We start from the raw sequence: 19,756 nt of genomic DNA, 5'->3' as shown, positions 1-19,756 counted from the left end.
AAAGGCAGAAATGCCAGACATATGTGGGAGGCAATAACAGAAGCACTAGATTTAGAGTCAAAGATCCTGAGTTAGAATCTTGGTTTTACTACTTAATTGCCTGTTTACCCTTAGACAAGTTATTAATCTCTCAACCTAAATTTCCTAATCCAAAAATGAGAGGGTTAAACTAAATAACTCTCCAATCAAGTTTGAAATCCTATAGACTCAGGGCCTACAAAATGACACTGTCACTGAAATGCTTTGAAGCAAACAATCATTTCCCCTTCATTCTCTCAGCGAGACCTTTGTGTCTGCACTCTGAATGGTCACCATAAGATGGCAGAATTTTCTTGGATGGCTAAAACCTACATTCTCTTCACAAACATAAACTGAAGTTCAAGGGCACCTTGGATTATGCTTTTTTTTTTGTTTCTTTCCTTTCTTTTCTCCAGTACAATTTAGTATCCTGGAGCGGAGTTTCATTCTTGTCTTTTTATCTGCAGTGCTTTGTGCAATACCTAACATTTAGCAGTTACTACTTAAAAACACCAGCATTAATTTTGACTCTATAGATAACCAGGAAAAAGATATATTCAATGAGATACTAATAAAAAACAAACCAAAAAAAGCAGACTTTTTTTTTGAGATAATACTAATTAGTTTTCACTTTTTTTTCTTTTATTGACAATTATTATTATTGGTCTCAATCTAGGGGTTACAGCTTGGTCTTTCCCTACATATTTAAAGCCTCATGCAGCTCTTCATGGCCTGGCCTTACACTGTCTTTGCTTTTATGAAGCTGAGCTACTCTTACCACTTAAAGAGGTAATCATAAAATTAGTTAGATATCAACTTTTCAATTAACTTAACTTATACTTAGGTTAGCTTTTTTAATGAAGCTCATCACACTAAAGAGATTTTATTGCCATACTGGAGATTGGACTTTTCCACTTAGCTTCTGCTTAATATCTAATTCTAATTCAAATACACTAAATTCAGGGAATCCAGGTTTTCATCTGCCTCCTAAACATAAAAATTTGTCTGCCCAAAGAGTTTAACAACAACAATAACAAAAACCCAGTCATTTTCATGTAACTGTCATAGCATATAAACTCTATCCCTTATTAACAGCATTTTATAGGCCTGAATTTTGGTGGGCTAGGATACAACTGGCCCTTTTCAAAAAGTCCTTTGTTCAAAGTTCTGCAACCCCTTTCAACAAACTCTGACAAATACATTAAAATGTATCTTCTTAGCATTTAAACAACTACTGTTCAAATTTTTTCGCTGTCAGAGTAATGGAAGGAACTAGGAATCAGCAAAATAGATTTCTGTTCTTAGGTCTAACAATCAATCACTATAACTTTTGGCAAAACACTATCTCCTTGAGGCTGCTTCTTTATCTGTAAACTCAAGGATTAAGTCACCTTCTAATTCTAAATTCTACAACCCTAACAAAGTATTAACGAAGTAAATTCATTCAATCATTTCTATTACTTCTCTTTTCTTCTTCTTTTTTTGTGTGTGTGAGGTAGTTGGGGTTAAGTGACTTGCGCAGGGTCACACAGCTAGTAAGTGTGATGTGTCTGAGGCTAGATTTGAACTCAGGTCCTCCTGACTCCAGGGTCAGTGCTCTATCCACTGTGCCACCTAGTTGCTCCCTTCTCTTTTTTTCTTAAAGCTGAAAAGTGTACTTTCTTCCTTGCCTCCTTCACTCCACACCTTGGATTATGCTTTTTCATCTCTCCAGTATAATTTAATATTCCAGAGTGGAGTACTGTTTCATTTTTGTCTTTTTATCTGCAGTGCTTTGTGCAATACCTAACATTTAGCAGTTACTGAATTGAACTGACCAATTTTCCAAAGTAAATTTAGGTAAAAAGCTTCTATTTTCATTATATATGAAAATATATTTGAATCTATTTCACAAATCTAGACTTACTATAAAATCATGTGACTGATTATGTACACTAATAAACTATAGTCTCAATTCTTTATTAACTTGCTTCATTTAAGTTGCAAAAGTCAAGTATTTCATCCATCATCATCCATTATCATCAATAAGCATTTATTAATCACTTATTATGTGCCAGGCACTAAAGCTGAGGAAACAAAGAAAGGCAAAAACATGGTACCTGCCCTCATACTCTTAATATTTCTGATCAGGATAGTACATTTTAATTTTTTTTTAAACCGGCATAAAAACAAGTGTGATTCAGAGTTATGCTAATTATTCTTCTTGTGTTGTATTACCATATTATCTAGACTAATACCATTAGGGAAAATATATAGGTGAATTAATTCTACTATGCGGAAAAAAAAGGTTAAATTAATATTCTGCAAACCAAAGATGCTGACTAATTAGTATGTCTTTTTAAAAAACACACATACAAAGAGATCAGTCAAGATGGCAGCATGGCAGGAAGAATCCCTGCCAAGTTCTTTCCTACAACTTGTCTGAAAATGTGTGTGTGTGTGTGTGTGTGTGTGTGTGTGTGTGTGTGTGTGTGTATAAACACACCAGCCAAGTACTGATCAGGAAATTCAAGACAAAATCATGAGCCATTTTTCCAGGCAAGGTCAGCATAAGGAGACAAAGAGGTCTGCGGACAGAGGCAATAGGGTCTATCTAGCCAGGAATGGCCACGTGGTGCATTTCAATGCATCAGGCAAGAAAGAAGTCCCAGATCCACACCGAGCGACCCAAACTCATTCTGGGAACAGGAACAAGTGTCAAATGGCAGCTCTGCCATTTACTAATCAATTCTGGGACACAGATCCAATACATGGTCAAGAATGGAACTGAGCTTAAGGGTGGTGGTCCAGGGCAAGGAGACTTGCAGACCCTAGGCCAGGTACTGAGCAAGGATCAACGCAGATAATTGTATGACTAACCCTCATAGCAGGACAGCCCAAGCAGGGCAAGAATTCAAGACCAAAGAGGAGCATAAAGTTCTGTCACTTTGAATCTATAGAGCTTCTCAGCTAGCTGAAAGTGATTGAGTCTAGCAGCACTCCACCAGAACTCCAACTAGGGACAAGCCCAGGGTTGTGTTACTCACACTCAAACTTGGGTCAAGAATTTGCAGAGCTAAGACCAGAAAGGCAACAATTAAGAATGCCTTGGATCAGACTGCTTTTCAGAGGCAGCTGGTAGTGCAGTGAATAGAGCAGTGAATTTGGAGTCAGAAAGTCTTGAGTTCTAATACAGGATCAGATACTTACTAGCTGTATGATTCCAGGAAATTCATTTAATCACTGTTTGCCTCAGTTTTCTCAACTGTAAAATGAGGATAACAGCAACTACTTTACAGGGTTGTTGGAGGCTCAAATGAGATAATATTTGTAAACAACACTTAGCACAGTACCTTGAACATAGTAGCTACTACATAAATGCTTATTTTACCTCCTCCCCACCTCCATACACACACAACTTGGGAGCACTGAAAACATGGGCTGTCACTGAGATCCTAGAATTACATCCAATATCCCAAGAAAGCAATAGCAAGGCCCAAAAAGATAAAAGCTCAGCCCAGAAATTCTCTCCGGAAGCGTCAGAATAAGGCTCTAATGTAAAGCATGAAGTGAGAAAGTAGGATTAGAAGAATGAGCAAACAAAAAAAGAATACCACCACACTCAGGACACAATTCTGGAAGTAAAAAAATTCCAAAATATCTACAAGCAAAGCTACCAAAAAAAAAAAGAAAAAAACAAAAGACAGCTTGTATATAAATTCAACTAGAATTCCTGGAAGAGATGAAGCAAGAGTTTAAACTGATTTCCTAAGTAAAATGAAAGTGATCAAAGGAAAAAGATGGAAAATAAATGAGAGCTATGGGAGAAAGAATTGGAAAGAAAACTAACAACATGGCACAAATACAAAACTCTACTTAAAAACTATGCACAAACACATATTCTATAGGCTGAATTTTATAAGTTAATATATTCTGAGTAAGAAATACATTGGTTTTTTTTCTAAAACAAAGTTTATTTTAGAATACACTATATTGTCACTCTTTCACATGAAGAAAAGACAGGAAAGATAGCTGTATTGTTAGCTTACCAATATAGTAACAATATAATAAGATGAATTTGAAAAGTAACCCAAAAAGCTGAATGACAACAGAAAATAGTTTTTAATAAAATACTATTATAATAACACCTCAGTCAAGCCATATAATGGAAGGAGGCAGCCCCATCTTAAGCACAACTGTAACGCTCCCCAGAACAGATTGCCTGAAGGATTCTCCATCTTAATTTCTCTTCCCATGCAATCAATCAATTAATAAACAGCAGTAAAATGGTCAAAACAGCTAACAGTTTGTTGAGCAGATCACTAATTTAGGTAGTGTCCCTATGGGTCTTGTCTCTTAAAATTCCATTTTCTATTACATCTTTCTGACTTTCACTCTTAAGACTTATTAATGTGCTATCTGTCTCAGCCCTGCTATTCTTGGTTGAGGGAGGCTAGATTTTTTCCCATCCCATCCTCTCTCTTTTTTTTTTTAAAGCTTTAGTTCTTCACCATCTAGGAGATAGTATCAATCCACTTGGGTTCCATTTACTTTTTTTTTGTTTGTTTCTAGGGATGTGCATATGACCATGTAAAAAGTCAGCACCATCTGATAACTTACATACAGCTTTGTGTTATAACTATTATATGTGTGTCTTAGTATGCGTAAGATCACAGAATCTTACAGCTAGAAAAAGCCTCTGAAGTCATCCAAACCATATCTCAATACTGAATCCTGTCTACAGTATCTGTCCACAGTAGAGTACCTCACCCCCCCCCAGGGGAGGGAGCATGTCTTATTCATCTTTGGATTCCCACCCCACAACCACCATAGTGTTTACTATTACTCCTCTTATCAAAGCAGGTCTTAAACCTTTATTAAATCAATCAACAAGCACATGAATTGGGATGGTCTCAGATTTTACTAACCACAACGTGCTAAGTGCTAGGATACAAATAAAAATAAAAACCAGTCCTTGCCCTAAAGGAGCTTACATATAAAGACAGAACAAATACATAAATAGATACACATAAAGATACACGAAAACTAGATAGAAAGTAACCTTAGAGGGAAGGCATTGGTATCTGTATGAACTAGGTTGAGGCCTCCTGCAGAAGGGGGCTTTTGATCTCAATCTTAAAGGAAGCCAGAGATTTTTAGAGGTGAAGGTTATGAAGGAGATGATTCCGAGCAAAGCGAACAGACGGTAATTAAAATACTCCATTCTTAGCAGCATATTAATATGTTATGGCATTACTGAAGATGGAAGTGAGGACAAGTAACGGAGAATGAACACAAGAGTCTGATAAGACTACTGTCATTCAATTCAATAAACATTATTAAGCACTGTGCAAAACACAATGATAAGCATGGTTCCAAAGAAATTAAATAGATGTGATACCTGCACTAATTGATATTTTAAAAGCAGAACTCTAGGGGCAGCTAGGTGGCACAGTGGATAGAGCACCAGCTCTGGAATCAGGAGGACTTGAGCTCAAAACTGAACTCAGACACTTGACACTTACTAGCTGTGTGACCCTGGGCAGGTCACTTAACCTGGATTGCCTCGCAAAAAAAAAAAAAAGCACAAAAAAACAGAACTCTAACCCCTTTGTGAAACTTAGTCTAAAGTCTGATTCATTAGTAACCATTTTTATACTTACTGGTAAATGTTCAAGTAATGGAGTTACACTTTCAGATACATATATTATGCTTCCATCTGTCATGATTGCTAAAAAAAAACCATCAAGAGCCTGAAATTAAATATAATGGTAAGTTAAATGAAAAGAAAAAAGTTCATATAATAAATAAAAATATCATCTCATAGAATGAAAGAAAAGATATTTAAATATAATTCATCTAGATTTATGAGGGCACTACCAAAATATTGTGAGTTATTTCCCCTTTTTCTTTGTACAAGTATATGTGAATTTTAGTCTCCTCTCAGGTATCTAGATTAAAAAACAAAAACAAAGAACACTTCACTCCTTTTTTTCTGATCATCTATTAGATTGTACACTACTAAAGGGCAATGATTGTCCTTCAGTTATGCTATATACAGTGCTCTGTACACACAGGTGTTATAGCTCATGAGGTGTTAATGTATATAAACTTATCAGGTACAAAAAAACCCAATTCACACTTCTGATGTGCTAATAACCTTTACTATGGATAAAGTCTCTCAACATTTTTTCATACTAAAACTGTTACTGAAATGAGAATAAAATATACAAATGTGCATGTAATAAAACATTAGTCTACTGCTGCTTATCCTCATTATAGGCAGCTAATTAATCAATAAGTGCCACTACCAGTCCATGAACTATGGCTATTAAATTGAGAAAACAACCAAACATCAGAAGCCGTAGGAAAATATGTAAAAGTCTATCCTGTATAGCTGAAAGATATGTGTGTATACAGTTACACACATGTATATATGTTAAACATTTTAAAAAGGAAAATGAAAATGGATTTCCTTCTTTCTAAAACCTCTTTAAAAATTAAATTCTTGCTCCATTATCTTCATAGCATTTACATGTACAGCCCTGAAACAGGCTATATAATATTTCCCATTTATTACAAATCAAATATATTTTTGGCACTTAGTAAATACTGCCTCAGATACTTACTAGATGTGTGACCCTGGGCAAGTCATTTAACTTTGTTTACCTCAGTTTTCTCATCTGCAAAATGAACTAATGAAGGAAATAGCAAACCATGGTCTCCAGTATCTTTGCCAAGAAAACCTCAAACACGGTCACAAAGAGTTGGACACAACTGAACAAAATATTTACTGTTATTACTAAAATGTATACACACACAGTTATCACGCATATGTATATCTGCATTAAGCAAGCAAGTTTTTTTTAAGCACTTAGTATCTCCTACCAGGAGTGGGGAATCTTCAGCCTCGAGGCCACAGTCTCCCCACCCCTGTCAGACCCAGACACTGTGCTAGGCACTAGAAATACAAACACAAAGAAGGAAACAATCCCTACTCACAGTCTTGCACATATGTATATTCTTCAATCTAGACTTTATTCAAACGTAAACTGGCCTACCCATCTGCCATATTTTTAATGTTTCAATCTAGGACATAGAAAAAGAATCTAAATAGAAGGCCATATTTCAATTGGCTAAAGCTTCTCTGGCCAGTACATAAAGTGGTATATTGTCATGTCAGCAATAGCTATTTTTATCAGTCATAGTGCAAATAAGTAGATCAAACACCGTACAGGTAAATGGACATATACAAACATACACATCTTAATGCAGATATAGGTATATATATTGTTATATGTGTCTATGTATGAGTGGATATGTATATGTATATGCTCTGGCCAGACAAACCATAGCCAGGTGAAATGTAGCCTACTGAAATCAGATATTTAGATTCCCCCTCCCTCCGTATCTTGATTTGAAACAATGAAAATTCTGCAAATAGGCCAAATCATGTTTATATCAAAATCTAGATCCAAGAATAACACACACATTCTCTCTCTCTCTGTCTGTCTCAGAGACTTTATCTTTATAAATTCAGACAACAAATTTATTTTGTAGTAATCATAAATACCTATTAATATATTTACTAATTGCAAAAAATATGCTTTACACAAAAAATATGAAATATGAATACAGAAAATTTCAGATGCAGAATTCTAAATACTATAAGAATAAGTGGGATTTAATAATTATATTTAAAAAAAATTTCTGAAAAACAAAAACTATTTCAACCACATCACTAACATTTGATATGACAGCTAAATTAGTAATACTAAATAATAAGCTAATTTCTGGTAAGAGAAAAAGAATTAGCAAAATTATAAGTTACACTTCAGTTTACTCTGCAATCATAAAAAAGTTAACTACATGTTTATTTAGGTTAGATATTGAGTTTTGATTATAGATATGCACATGGGCATCAAAAACAAATTGTATTTAGACTTCACAAATATGACTGAATTTTACAAATCTTTCACTTCAAATCACAAGCTATGTTCATCAATATTTTCATGTTAACAACTCAGCTTTATTTAACCTAACAATTTAACCTAACAATAACAAGATTTATTTAGCCTAACAATTAGCATTTACAACTGATATCAACAAAAGATAATTCATGAATACGCTTCTTTCTCCTCTCCGCTACAATTTGGTCTTTTGGCATATGGAAATATAAACATAATAGTATAATAGTTGAATATACCTTTTTGCCTATGGCCTAAAAATTCTTTTTATTAAATAAATTTTTATTATTAAAAATAAAAGAAAATTAGGCAGCAAGTGAGGAAAGATTTTAATAATTAACCTCTGTGCTTCTCTATGCTGATTACTTCTTTTACCTTTCTCTCTTATTCATGCATTTTCTCACCTTCCTATTCTTCCTCCTCCACCAAAGCCTGTATACTTCCAAAATATTATTTCTCTTACCTCCCATAGTTCTTTTGTTAGGTTTTCATACAAATATTTTTAATATTTAAATACATTTGACATACCAGGATAGCAGCTGTTACGCTGCCATACTCATAAGAAGTAAAAATGCTAGATTAACTTTGGTGATTGAGCATCTCAATATTTACATGGCATTTACAATTGGTTCATCCACTAAAGTATCATTCCAAAGCCTCATCAAGGCATGAAGGTAATTTTGGCTTCTCTAAGGAACCTGAAGTCTTAAAAAGACGTGAACTTTGACAGGTACAACAACAAGCTGGAAAGATGCAGAGTTTCAGACTTAATGTCAAACTGTCTGCTAGCAAAGTACTAATCAGACTAAATTTCATTACCAAAGGGTAGGTGATGAAATTTTTTTTTAAGCCACAGCAATTCCAAAAGACCAGTGACTGAAGCATAGAAGGGTTTCAATCTATGCTGGTGGAGGCAGTACCCATGGGAAAGAAATCAAAGAAATCATGGATTCCAAAAATATTATTTGATTTTCTGAACAGATTTGACAATCTTGATAAAAATATATCACTACTAGCACTCAAATTAATTGGATTTTGTAAACTTCCTCACTACAAAAGAACATATAAGTTAATTTCCTATAAAGAATTTCTAATGAATTAAGATTGAATTACTTTTTCTTGTAATATTAAAACCTACAGCCATGTTTTACTATTATCTTCTAGCAATACATTGAAAAAAATTTTTTTAAGTATTTATTTGCTTTTTTCTTTTTTTGATGAGGCAATAGGGGTTCAGTGACTTGCCCAGGGTCACACAGCTAGTAAGTGTCAAGTGTCTGAGGTAGCATTTGAACTCAAGTCCTCCTGACTGCCAGAGCTCTATCAACTGCGCCACCTAGCTGCTCCTTTTAAAAATGTTTTAAGACAGGTTTTGCATTAGTCAACCTATATGACAAGGTATCTAATGTCATTTAAAGCATAGTAAATAATGAATATTTTACTTACTCCCAGAGAAGCCTCAGAATAAGGACAATCAAAAATATATCTTTCTCTTATTAAGATGGTAAAAAACTCAAATAATATAAAATCTAGAAAAATTTAGCCTTGGTTTTCCCAAAGTTGTAATATAAAAACAAAATGATCACTGTTCAATGAAGGCACAGCTTGTTGAATTAAATTAAATCAAAATGATACAGTATTTATCAATAGTCAAAGAGAATCTTTTAAAGTTAAAACTTTTAAGAAGATGAATTTTGATATACCTCTAACATTAACTGTGTAAACTCTTCATTACTAAGGAATGTAGGTTTCCAGTCCTGTCGAATTTCACTGGCATCTGACTGTGCAGTGATTTCTGTAAAAGATTAATAAAAAGATAATATTTTACACACTTTTCCTACAATAATCACTAATTAAGACCAATTGCTTTGCACTTCCAGATTACTTATTAGCACATAAAAACTCTTTTTAAAGTTACAAAACAAGAGTTAAAATTTGAAGTTTTCCCCACATCCAAATAAGACAACCAGGAAAAATTAAAATGATTAAGTTCTACCCATGAGTTTTCTTTTGTAAATTATACCTTGCTTTTAAGCAAATAAAACCAATATTGGATTCAGTTTGTACTACTTAATACATTTATTAAGTTGAAATACCTTTGTGCTTCCGTAAAAAATCAATGCTTTTCTGTAGTACAGTGGATTTGTCCATCTTCCGAGAATTACCAGGAAGCATAGATCCCAATTCTTTGATAAGAACATTAAACTGATCTCTGCGCTTCTTCTCAGATTTGTTTCTGGAGACTCTGAAGAAAGATTAGCAATCATTCAATGTAGAGTTGGAATCATCATCCAATTTAGTCTACTGGCCACATTATTAGGTGACATTTACTGGAGAATCAACATCTCTTGACTCAGAATCCAGTGGCCATGATATTATGGATGTTTAAAAAAATTTAAATAACAATTATACAAATGAATGTGCCACTTATTTTGGAAGCTAATAGAAGACATTCATTTATTTATTCCACATAAGCCAGAAAATAATTACAAAAAGGCTGCCATTCACATAAAATCAAATTGAACAATGTTCTCAACTCATCTGAACAAATGTTTTTGATTCGTTTCATGAATCTTTATGGAGACAAAAAACACTATATTGAATTTACAGCCAAATATACTATAGATTAAGTTTTTACATGTCTTACAAAAGTAAACAAAGTTAAACATAGCTCATATTAGTAAAACTCTTATTTATGAAGAACAGTGGCTATATTATTTATTTACTTACTGATTTGTTGATGTGAAATTAAGTTCATTTACAGGTCAAACAAACCAAGTGTTTAAAGCATTAATCAAACTCAACATTAAGTATTCCAGTTAGTGGAGATGAAAGAAAATCAGTGCCCTAGCACTGGGCCATCTCATGTTCATTTGTTTTAATGTCTTACTATTTCAATTTAAGCAAGGCTAAGTTGAAGTTGAAATTGAAATTAAAGTACTATTTTCAAAACATTCCAACTTTTATAGAGCATTTATGATCAAGTAAGATATACAGCTACAGATGAAAATACTTATACATCAAAGTCTCTTTGAAAAGTTATACATAAACTGAATGTTCACTGATTTAACTACATCTCCTATTGAGTCACCCATAATTCCAGACATTTTTTATCTGTATTTATTTAAGCAATCCACTGCCAGTCTAAAATCAATCACCCTAAGCTTTAAGTTTTTTGGGGTATTTATTCATGTCTATCCATAAGGAAATGATTTGACAACACTTAAGGAATAGTTTTAGTAAATTTATCTCTTTGTAACATGATAATCATTTCATATTCATTTGCTTGGTAAGGTTGGTTGTCTTTGCCAGTATCAATTTTTTGAAGGAAAATATACTACAAAATTCAGGATAAGTTATGCTATGCTATAGAAGCATATCAATATTAAAAGATCTTTTACTTTAATAATACATTTGAATATTTAAGGCAGCCAATTTAATCATTTACTTGTAAGTACACATCTCAAATAACCACCTTTTTGCTTTATCCTTGTCATCTTCTTCCACCAGCCCATCAAAAATACTACCATCATCTCTAAAGGAGACATTGAAACATTAAAACAGAGATTAATGGCATACTCATTATGAAACAGGAAAAAAAATCTTATTACTTGACTTGACCCATATATTGTAAAATCATCTTAATTAAGTAGGCTTTATGATTGCTTTACAAAACCAACTGATCATATAAATTAAAACTTTTCAATAACTAACTCACTTTTAGTTCAATTCAACAAGTATCTATTTAATATCTATTACTGCCCACCTCTATAATAGGTAATTCTGATAAGAAGTAAAATATAAAGTATAACACCATTAAGCAAAAATAAAAGTTTGTGGGAAGTCACTTCTTTTGCCATTAAATGTAATAATTAATATTGTGAATTTTAATAATGTATTTTTAATTTTTATACATTTGCACTGAGGTAAGGCAGTTCACAAAACCATTAGGTTTTTCCCCCCTAATGTTATTAGAGTTATATTTGCAAATTTTAAAAATTATCTCCATTATCAGTGGTCTTGACATTCTTACTCAACAATATAAAAGTTTCAAGTGGTTTAATTCGTCATTAGTTCCTGTGGTCAAATCTTTTTCATCTGAAAAGGTATGCTTACCAGTAAGAACTTCTCTCACATATCCTTTTTATGGAAGAAACCAGACTGCAATCTTCCCTACTTACTTTGTTGCTGCTTCTAAACTATAATATTGTACTTTATCTAATATTAAAAAAAAGACAGTTTAACCCAAAGATGGGACTTTAAAACAATTATGTTTAAGTATAAAAGCCTTTTTACGTATTTGACATAAATTATTAATTTGCCTTTGAAAATTAATATAACATAAAATAGCATCTAATAACATACCTGTCTGCAATTGAGCTCATTTTATGACAGCTTATGGTAAAGTACATAACATGCTGCGCTTTCGTCTTGTGGTAGACATTTGTACATCTACCTGAGTAAGAAGAGAAATAAGAAGATATTAACTTCCTAGTAAACTAAGTAGGTTTGTCAAAGCTATACATGTCTACACATAAAAAATGCTTTTTAAACTTACTGAAGTCTACTCAATAAATTTAGTTCAATGTTTACTTACTAAACTATTGGGTAAGCACTTCCAGCTCATGTGAACATGTACACATACTTTTTTGAAAAATAAAAAAAAGAACTCTGGAAGAATGTAAAAGCTAAGTCTGTACTATTAACTTTCCCTCATAAAATTTTAAAAATGTAAAATTACTGGTATTATGAAAAAGAAATCCTAATTGGTAAATGGATAAAAAAAAAAACACCTGGACTCATTTATCTTCTTTCTGCATATAACACTGTTTTTTAGTGATTTCATCAGCTCTCTTTCGTTCAATTATCATTTCCTTATGAATGAATTCCAAATCTATATAATTACATTCATACTTATACACATTATATATTTGTGTAAGCTATGTACAGACATATAAGTATATGCACACACATAAATATGTATAAACATATACATATACATTCTCACGCACATATAACCTGCATTCAAGTCTACTCTCTGACACACAGCAGCTTTGAGACCCTGAGCAAGTTACTTAACTTCTTAGTGACCTAGGCAACTCTCTAAAACTCTCTTATAAACATAGTTTTAGAAGTTTCAGAAGTTTAGAAGTTAGAGTTTTAGAAGACTATGTGTCCGGGCAGTTAGGTGGCACAGTGGATAGAGCCGGTGCCCTGGATTCAAGAGGACCCAAGTTCAAATCTGGCCTAAGACACATAACACTTACTAGCTGTGTGACCCTGGGCAAGTCACTTAACCCCATTGCTTAACCAAAAAAAAAAAAAAAAGAAGAAGAAGAAAAAGAAGACTTTGTGTCCTGAACTTTAGTCCTATGTTGTCTGCTGGACATCTTTAGCTGGATGATTCAATGGCATCTCAAGCTCACTAAGTCCAAAAAAGAATTCATCATAAACCCATTTCTCCTCTAAATCTCCTTTTCTTTTTTTAAATCAAGAACACCACTATTCTTCTCCTCACTTTCATTCTTTAGAATTATTCTAAATTCTTCATCCTCATCCTCTGTACCCACTAAGTTGCCAAGTTTTGTTGATTCTAATGGCCACACTATTCCTCCATTCTCTCTCTGCATTCACAAGGTCACTCTCATTCGGCCATTATTACCTCTCATTTGGCCTTTTTTCTTTTCTTTTTTTTTCATTATGAACTTAAACATCAACAAACAGAGTTGAGAGTTTTGAGAGTTTCATTCAATTAGGCAAAAATAAAAGTCTGTGGGAAGTCACTTCTTTTGCCATTGAATGAAATAATTCATATTGTGAAATTTTAATAATTATTTTTAATATTTATACATTTGCATGTAGGTAAGACAGTTAACAAAACCATTAGTTTTCCCTCCATGTTATCAGACTTATATTTATACATTATTGTATTTTATTAACTAATTAATAATATATAAAATAGTTTAATATACAATGAATAGAAAAAATGACTGCATATGAAACTGAACTTCTGTTATATACTTTTAAAAGTGGATATTAACTCTAACCTGGTAGTTAACAAAACTGCCCTGCTTGTGGGAAATATAAAATGCTTATGTGGGAAACTCCCTTCTGCTCTCTTCTAAGTATTTTTAAGTATTTCATTGAAACTCCTTTTGTGCACAAACACACACACACACACACACACACACACACATATATACATAATAACAACTAAGTATGGTCAATGAAACAAATTATCATGCTAGCTACATCTGAAAATGTCTCATTCTGTACCTCTTGTACAGCATGTCTTTTCAAAGAGGAGGCAGGTATTATAAATCTTCTGAAATTATAATCTGTCACTACACCGATCACAGTTTATAAGACTTTTCAGTTGTTTTTCTTTATTCTACTGTAGATGCCAGATAAACTGATATCCTGGTTCAGTTCACTTCATTATGTACTAGCTCTCGTTTCACTGACTCATTCATAATCACTATTTCTTATAGCATAATAATACTCCATTAAATTAATATTATAATTTGTTCAACCATTCCTAAATTTATAGGCATCTACTTTGTTTTTAGTTCTTTGCTATAATAAAAATGCTGATATATAGCTATATAAATACATATGTATGTATGTGTATGGGTGTGTGGTATATACACACAGTTCTCCCTTGATATTCACGGGATTTTGGGAAACAAGACACCCACAAATGTGAAAAATCACAAATAACTTTAGGCCCCACCCCAAATCTTTATTTTTAATAATTCTGATCATATTTAACCCTCAAAACAAGTAAAACAACACACTGTGCTCACAAAACAGCTGCAGCTTCTAGGAAAGGTTAGTATCTCAAACATTATGCTGAGCTTTGCAGCCACCAGTAGAGCTGCAGCACCTGCTTCACCAACTGCTTTGTCTATGAAAAGCATAAGATACAAAGAAGAGGTGCTCCCAAAGAGAAGGTTGTAGCTTAGTTCTTTAACGCACTGAAATTGTTAACAAAATTTAACTGTTTATAATAAATTTGTATATGCATACTTATGGTTGTAAGTGATAAAAAAGATTAATATTCAGTATTTGTGCATTTATGACTTATTAAAAATTTTTTTAGTTTTCTTTACATACTTGTGTTGCCTACTTCTGATTTTCCATAACCCACAAATTCCCACTTAATTATCATTGGCCATCCCTCAAATAATCTAAACCCAGAATGTGAAATCCGGGAATGTGCAAGGGATGACTCTGTGTGTGTGTGTGTGTGTGTGTGTGTGTGTGTGTGTATGTACATAAATTATAGATGTGTATTATATGGTACCATACTGTGATGAGCTTTTTAAAAGCCAAACTGAGGAGTTAGTATGTTATAATAGAGTCAACAGGGGGCCAGTGAAGGTTTTTGAGCACATGATAGGGCCAGGCCAGGGCATGGTCAGATGCGCTTAGGAAGGTACTTCTGGCAGCTATGTGTAGGATGGACTGAAGCAGAAGAGAAGGGAAACAAGGTGACAAATTAGAATTTGGCTTGGCAACAGTCCAGGTTGAAAAAAAAAAGTGTCACTAAGCGTGTATACCTTTTGACCCAGCAATAGCATTACTAAACGTATACCACAAAGAGGTCAAAGATAGAGGGAAAGAACCTATATGTACACAACTAATACATACACACAACTCAAGAACTTTCAGTGGTCCCCTACTAACTGTAATATACAAACTCCTCAGTTTGGTTTTTAAATCCCTTGGAAAGACAGTTCCAGCATACTTTTCCAGGCTTATTTCACATTACTTCCCACCACACCTTCTCTGCTGTGGTCAAATTGGCCTGTTTGGTCTTCTCTAGCCTCAGCATTCCCTCTCCTGCCTCCAGCACCGTTGCCCATGCTGCGCCAACCCCCCTCACCCCTCCCACCCCTGCCCCTGCCTGGAATCCGTTTCCTCTTCAGCTCCCCCTTTTGAAAGCTGCAGCCTCCTTCAAGATTCAGGTCATATGTTAACTCTTCTAGGAAGCTTTCCTGGTTTCCATGGGTACTCTCTTCCTCCTCAAATGGTCAGACCTACTTCTCTGAGAAGAACCCAGGCAGTCCTGACTCTGAGGCTGGCTCCCTATTCACTGTAGCTGCTCCCTTATTTTTCGTATAATAGTTTTTAATAAATGTTTGTTGGATTGGAACTGATATCTGTATGACACCTTAAGGTTTGCTCATTTCTTTATATATATCATCTCACAATAGTCTTACGAAGGAGGCACTACAGATACTATTGTCCTCATTTTACAGATTAAGAAACTCAGTCTTGGAAAGGTTAAGTGGCTTGCTTTAGTCACAGAACTAGTGTCAAATTCTATCCACTATACAGGCTGTTTTAACTATCTCAAACAACATACATTCTAAATGGATTTGCTGCTGTGACTGACTGTAAAAATTAAAACACAGCCCTGTACTTTACCTTTTAATACTACAGGCTTTCTGAAAGAAGAAGACAGGTTTTCCATAATTATAAGTGTTGACTGCCTTAATACTAGAAAGCACTTGTGCTATAGTACTTCAATAACTAGATCTTTTTTTTCAGAAGGAGTTTGTAAGGCGAAGGTGTCAAAATGACAGGCACGTGCAGCCTGAAACACTCATAAATATTTAAATTAAAATGTAATTGGGAAATGCTTAACAGAATAAATAAAAATACAATAAAACAGACAATATTAATTTGTGATTTTCTAAGTCAATATCCAGCTGGCAGAAATCCATTTCTATTTGGGTTTGACACCACTGCTATTAAGAAATACAAATAAAACCAACTGGCACAATGCCTTAGATACAGCAGGTATTAACATTTGTACAGAAAATCAAAATATTTTGAAATCTAAAATCTGTTCAGCAAATAGAAAAGAATTATAATTTTAAACAAAAACAAACAGTGCCATTAAATGTGTAAAACATTTTTCTCAGGCAAAGCAGCCAACAAACAATAGAAAAATATAATAAAATTTCTTCTGCCTAATTCATACTCCACGGCTTCTCCTGAAATATAAAGCATATCTATAAAGCAATCTCATTACTTTATAGTCATTCTTCATATGGATCACAAACATCAAGAAGCATCAATACTTTTAATACTGCTACCATTTCCCAAAACTCTTTCCTTCTATACTTCATTGCAATAAAGAAGCACAGTTAAGTCAAAGAAACTAACACAATGAGCATATCTGATAAAGCAGGATTCATTTTGCATCCAAAGTCTACCATTTCTCTGCAGAAACGAGGGAAGTTTGTTATACCACTAGTCTTCAAAATTAGTCATTTCAGTGACCTGAATTCTGATGTCTTAGTGTTGTTTTCCTTTGTGTCATACATTTCTTATTAGCTAATAAGCAAAGATAGAACATAGAACTGAGGACATCTCAAAGCAAAATCTTTAATAATACTTACACAATAAACAATACATTTATATTGCATTTATACAGATTACTTCCGTTGAGAACTACTACCAGTAGTGATATGATATTTTTTAAATCTTATAATTAAAGGTAACAGCTAGGTGGCACAGTGGATAGAGTGCTGGGCCTGGAATCAGGAAGATCTGAGTTCAAATCTGACCTCAGACATGTATTAGCTATGTGACCCTGGGCAAGTCACTTAGTCCTATTTGTCTCAGTTTTCTCATCTCTAAAATGAGCTAGAGAAGGAAATGGAAACCACTCCAGCATCTTTGCCAAGAAAATGCCAAATGGGATCAAAAAGAGTTGGACACACCTGAAAAACGACTGAATAAAAAGTACTAGCTCATTTTACATGGGGGAAATTAGTCACAAAAAGCTGGCTCATACCCCACACACCTGGGACTAAAATTTAGGGTCCTGTCCTAGACTCCATTTGCTCATAATTCCTGCTCAGGTACAGAGAGCACTAGATGGCTTATTAAGTCCCTTTCAACCTGGCCAAATGTCCTCTTGATTTCATCCTCTTTTATTTTTCCCAGCAAAGTCTTTCTATTAGTTAAAAATATTTTCACGAGATCCTAGTGTTCCTACTAGTTATCACTTATTGCAATTCTTTGAAAAAGCCATCTATACTCATTGCTACTACTTCCTCTCTTCTCACTTTCTTCTAAACCTTGTGCAATCTCGCTTAAGTTATCACTCAAACTGTTCTCTTAAAAAGTACCAATGATTTCTTAATTGCCAAACAAAACAGCATTTTCTCAGTTGTCATCCTTCTTGACCTCACTGTAGCATCTGACACTGTGGACCACTCTCTTCTAACTCTTTTCTAGGTTTTCATGGCCCTGCTTTCTGCTGGTTCTTTCTACCTTTCTGACCTCTCCTTAATCTTTCACTGGATCTTTACCCATGTTGTGTCCTGTAACTGTGGGTATACCCCAATGCTTTGTCCTGAGCCCTCTTTTCTTTTCTGTTTCAGTTCATCAGCTCCTGTGGACTCAATTAACATCTCTATATAGATCATAAGATGCACAAAACTATATTTCTAGCCCTAGTTTCTCTCCTGAGCTCCAGACTCTCATCATAAGCTACATATTAAGACATTTCTAACTGGATGTCTGGTAGGTGCCTCAAACTAAACGTGTCCAAAATAAAATTCATTATCTTGTCTCCCAAACCTACTCCTCTCTTCAGAATTTCCTTATTACTCTCAAGGGCATTACCATCGTGTTAGTCACGTGGATTCTCAATCTCAGTATCATACTTGACTCCTCACATTACCTACATTATCCAATCAGTTGCTATATCTTGCACCAAAATCTTGCCATGTCTTTCTACTTCCACAGTATCTCTTGCATGCCTCTTTCTTTTCATTCACATAGCCACCACTCTTGTTCAAACCCTCATCATTTCTTGCCTGGCCTATTATAATAGTCCTGTTCTTTATCTCCCCATTCTAGTCCTGTCTCCACTGAGCTGTCAAATTATCTTCCTAATGTACCTATCTGACCATGTCATCCTCTACTCAATAAACTTCAGTGGCCCCCTAAAACCTCCAGAATCAAATACCATCCACTCAGTATTACATTGAAAACTCTTCACAATTTGGCTTCTTCCTACTTTTCTCACCTTTTTGCCTATTACTGCCCTCTATGCATTCTACAAATCAGCTGCTACTGGCCAGATTTTTGTTTCTCACACATGACACTCCATGTCTGTCTCCGTGCCTTTGCAGTGGCTGTCCCTCATGCCTGGAATGCTCTCCTTCCTCACCTCCACCACTCGGAATCCCTGGTTTTCCTCAAGACTCAGCTCAAGTAGCACCTTCAGCAGGAGGCCTTTCTGGAGCTCACTCACTGTTGGGTAACACCTTCCCTTCTAAGGTTACCTTTTGTCTACTTTTATTTATGTTGAATACAGCTTTAGATGTATATGTTATCTTCCTCCTTAAAATATAACTTCCCTGATGACAGAGACTGTTTTACTGTTATAGCTGTATCTCCTGCACTTGGCACCATGCCTGACACATAAATGCTTAATAAATGCTTGATGATTTAAAGGGACCTAACCATGGTCACACGAGTAGTAAACGACAAAATTTAAACCCAGATCCTCTGATTTCCATCTGTGCTCTATCTGCTACATAGCTTTTATCCAGAGATTCTAATACTGTAGTGGTTTTCTTTACATTTTGAACTGGTTGTTTATGTGTGCAAGGCAACAGCAAATAGGATAAAAAGCGAAAGGGCCCAGCTGTCAGTCTCAATAAAAAGGATTACCCTATATTCCCCAAGATAGTATCAACTGAAAGTTAACCAAGAAAAGTGATGAAAGGAATGTGTTAAAGGAACCTTCTTTTAGGATGCTA

At 34.3% G+C, this 19,756-nt stretch overlaps 1 protein-coding gene across 2 annotated transcripts in view; it reads right to left on the bottom strand.

Annotated features, from left to right (window-relative positions):
- The window catches only part of CLOCK (clock circadian regulator), a 107,525-nt gene that overhangs the window by 39,592 nt on the left and 48,177 nt on the right, over positions 1-19,756 (bottom strand). For both annotated transcript variants that reach the window (XM_020975287.2, XM_020975285.2), the window contains exons 3-7: positions 12,330-12,420; positions 11,440-11,499; positions 10,061-10,209; positions 9,668-9,759; positions 5,661-5,750 (exon numbers count right to left, since the gene is read on the bottom strand). In XM_020975287.2, the coding sequence (XP_020830946.1) occupies positions 5,661-5,750; positions 9,668-9,759; positions 10,061-10,209; positions 11,440-11,499; positions 12,330-12,376 (438 nt within the window). In that variant the 5' untranslated portion in view covers positions 12,377-12,420. The remainder of the gene's footprint in view (positions 1-5,660; positions 5,751-9,667; positions 9,760-10,060; positions 10,210-11,439; positions 11,500-12,329; positions 12,421-19,756) is intronic.

This window comes from Phascolarctos cinereus, unplaced genomic scaffold, assembly GCF_003287225.1.
Source record: "Phascolarctos cinereus isolate Bilbo 61053 unplaced genomic scaffold, phaCin_HiC Scaffold_9;HRSCAF=440, whole genome shotgun sequence".
In the NCBI taxonomy this organism is placed as follows: Eukaryota; Metazoa; Chordata; class Mammalia; order Diprotodontia; family Phascolarctidae; genus Phascolarctos; species Phascolarctos cinereus.
Note: the sequence above shows the minus strand (reverse complement) of the source record. Positions and strands in the feature narration are given on the sequence as shown.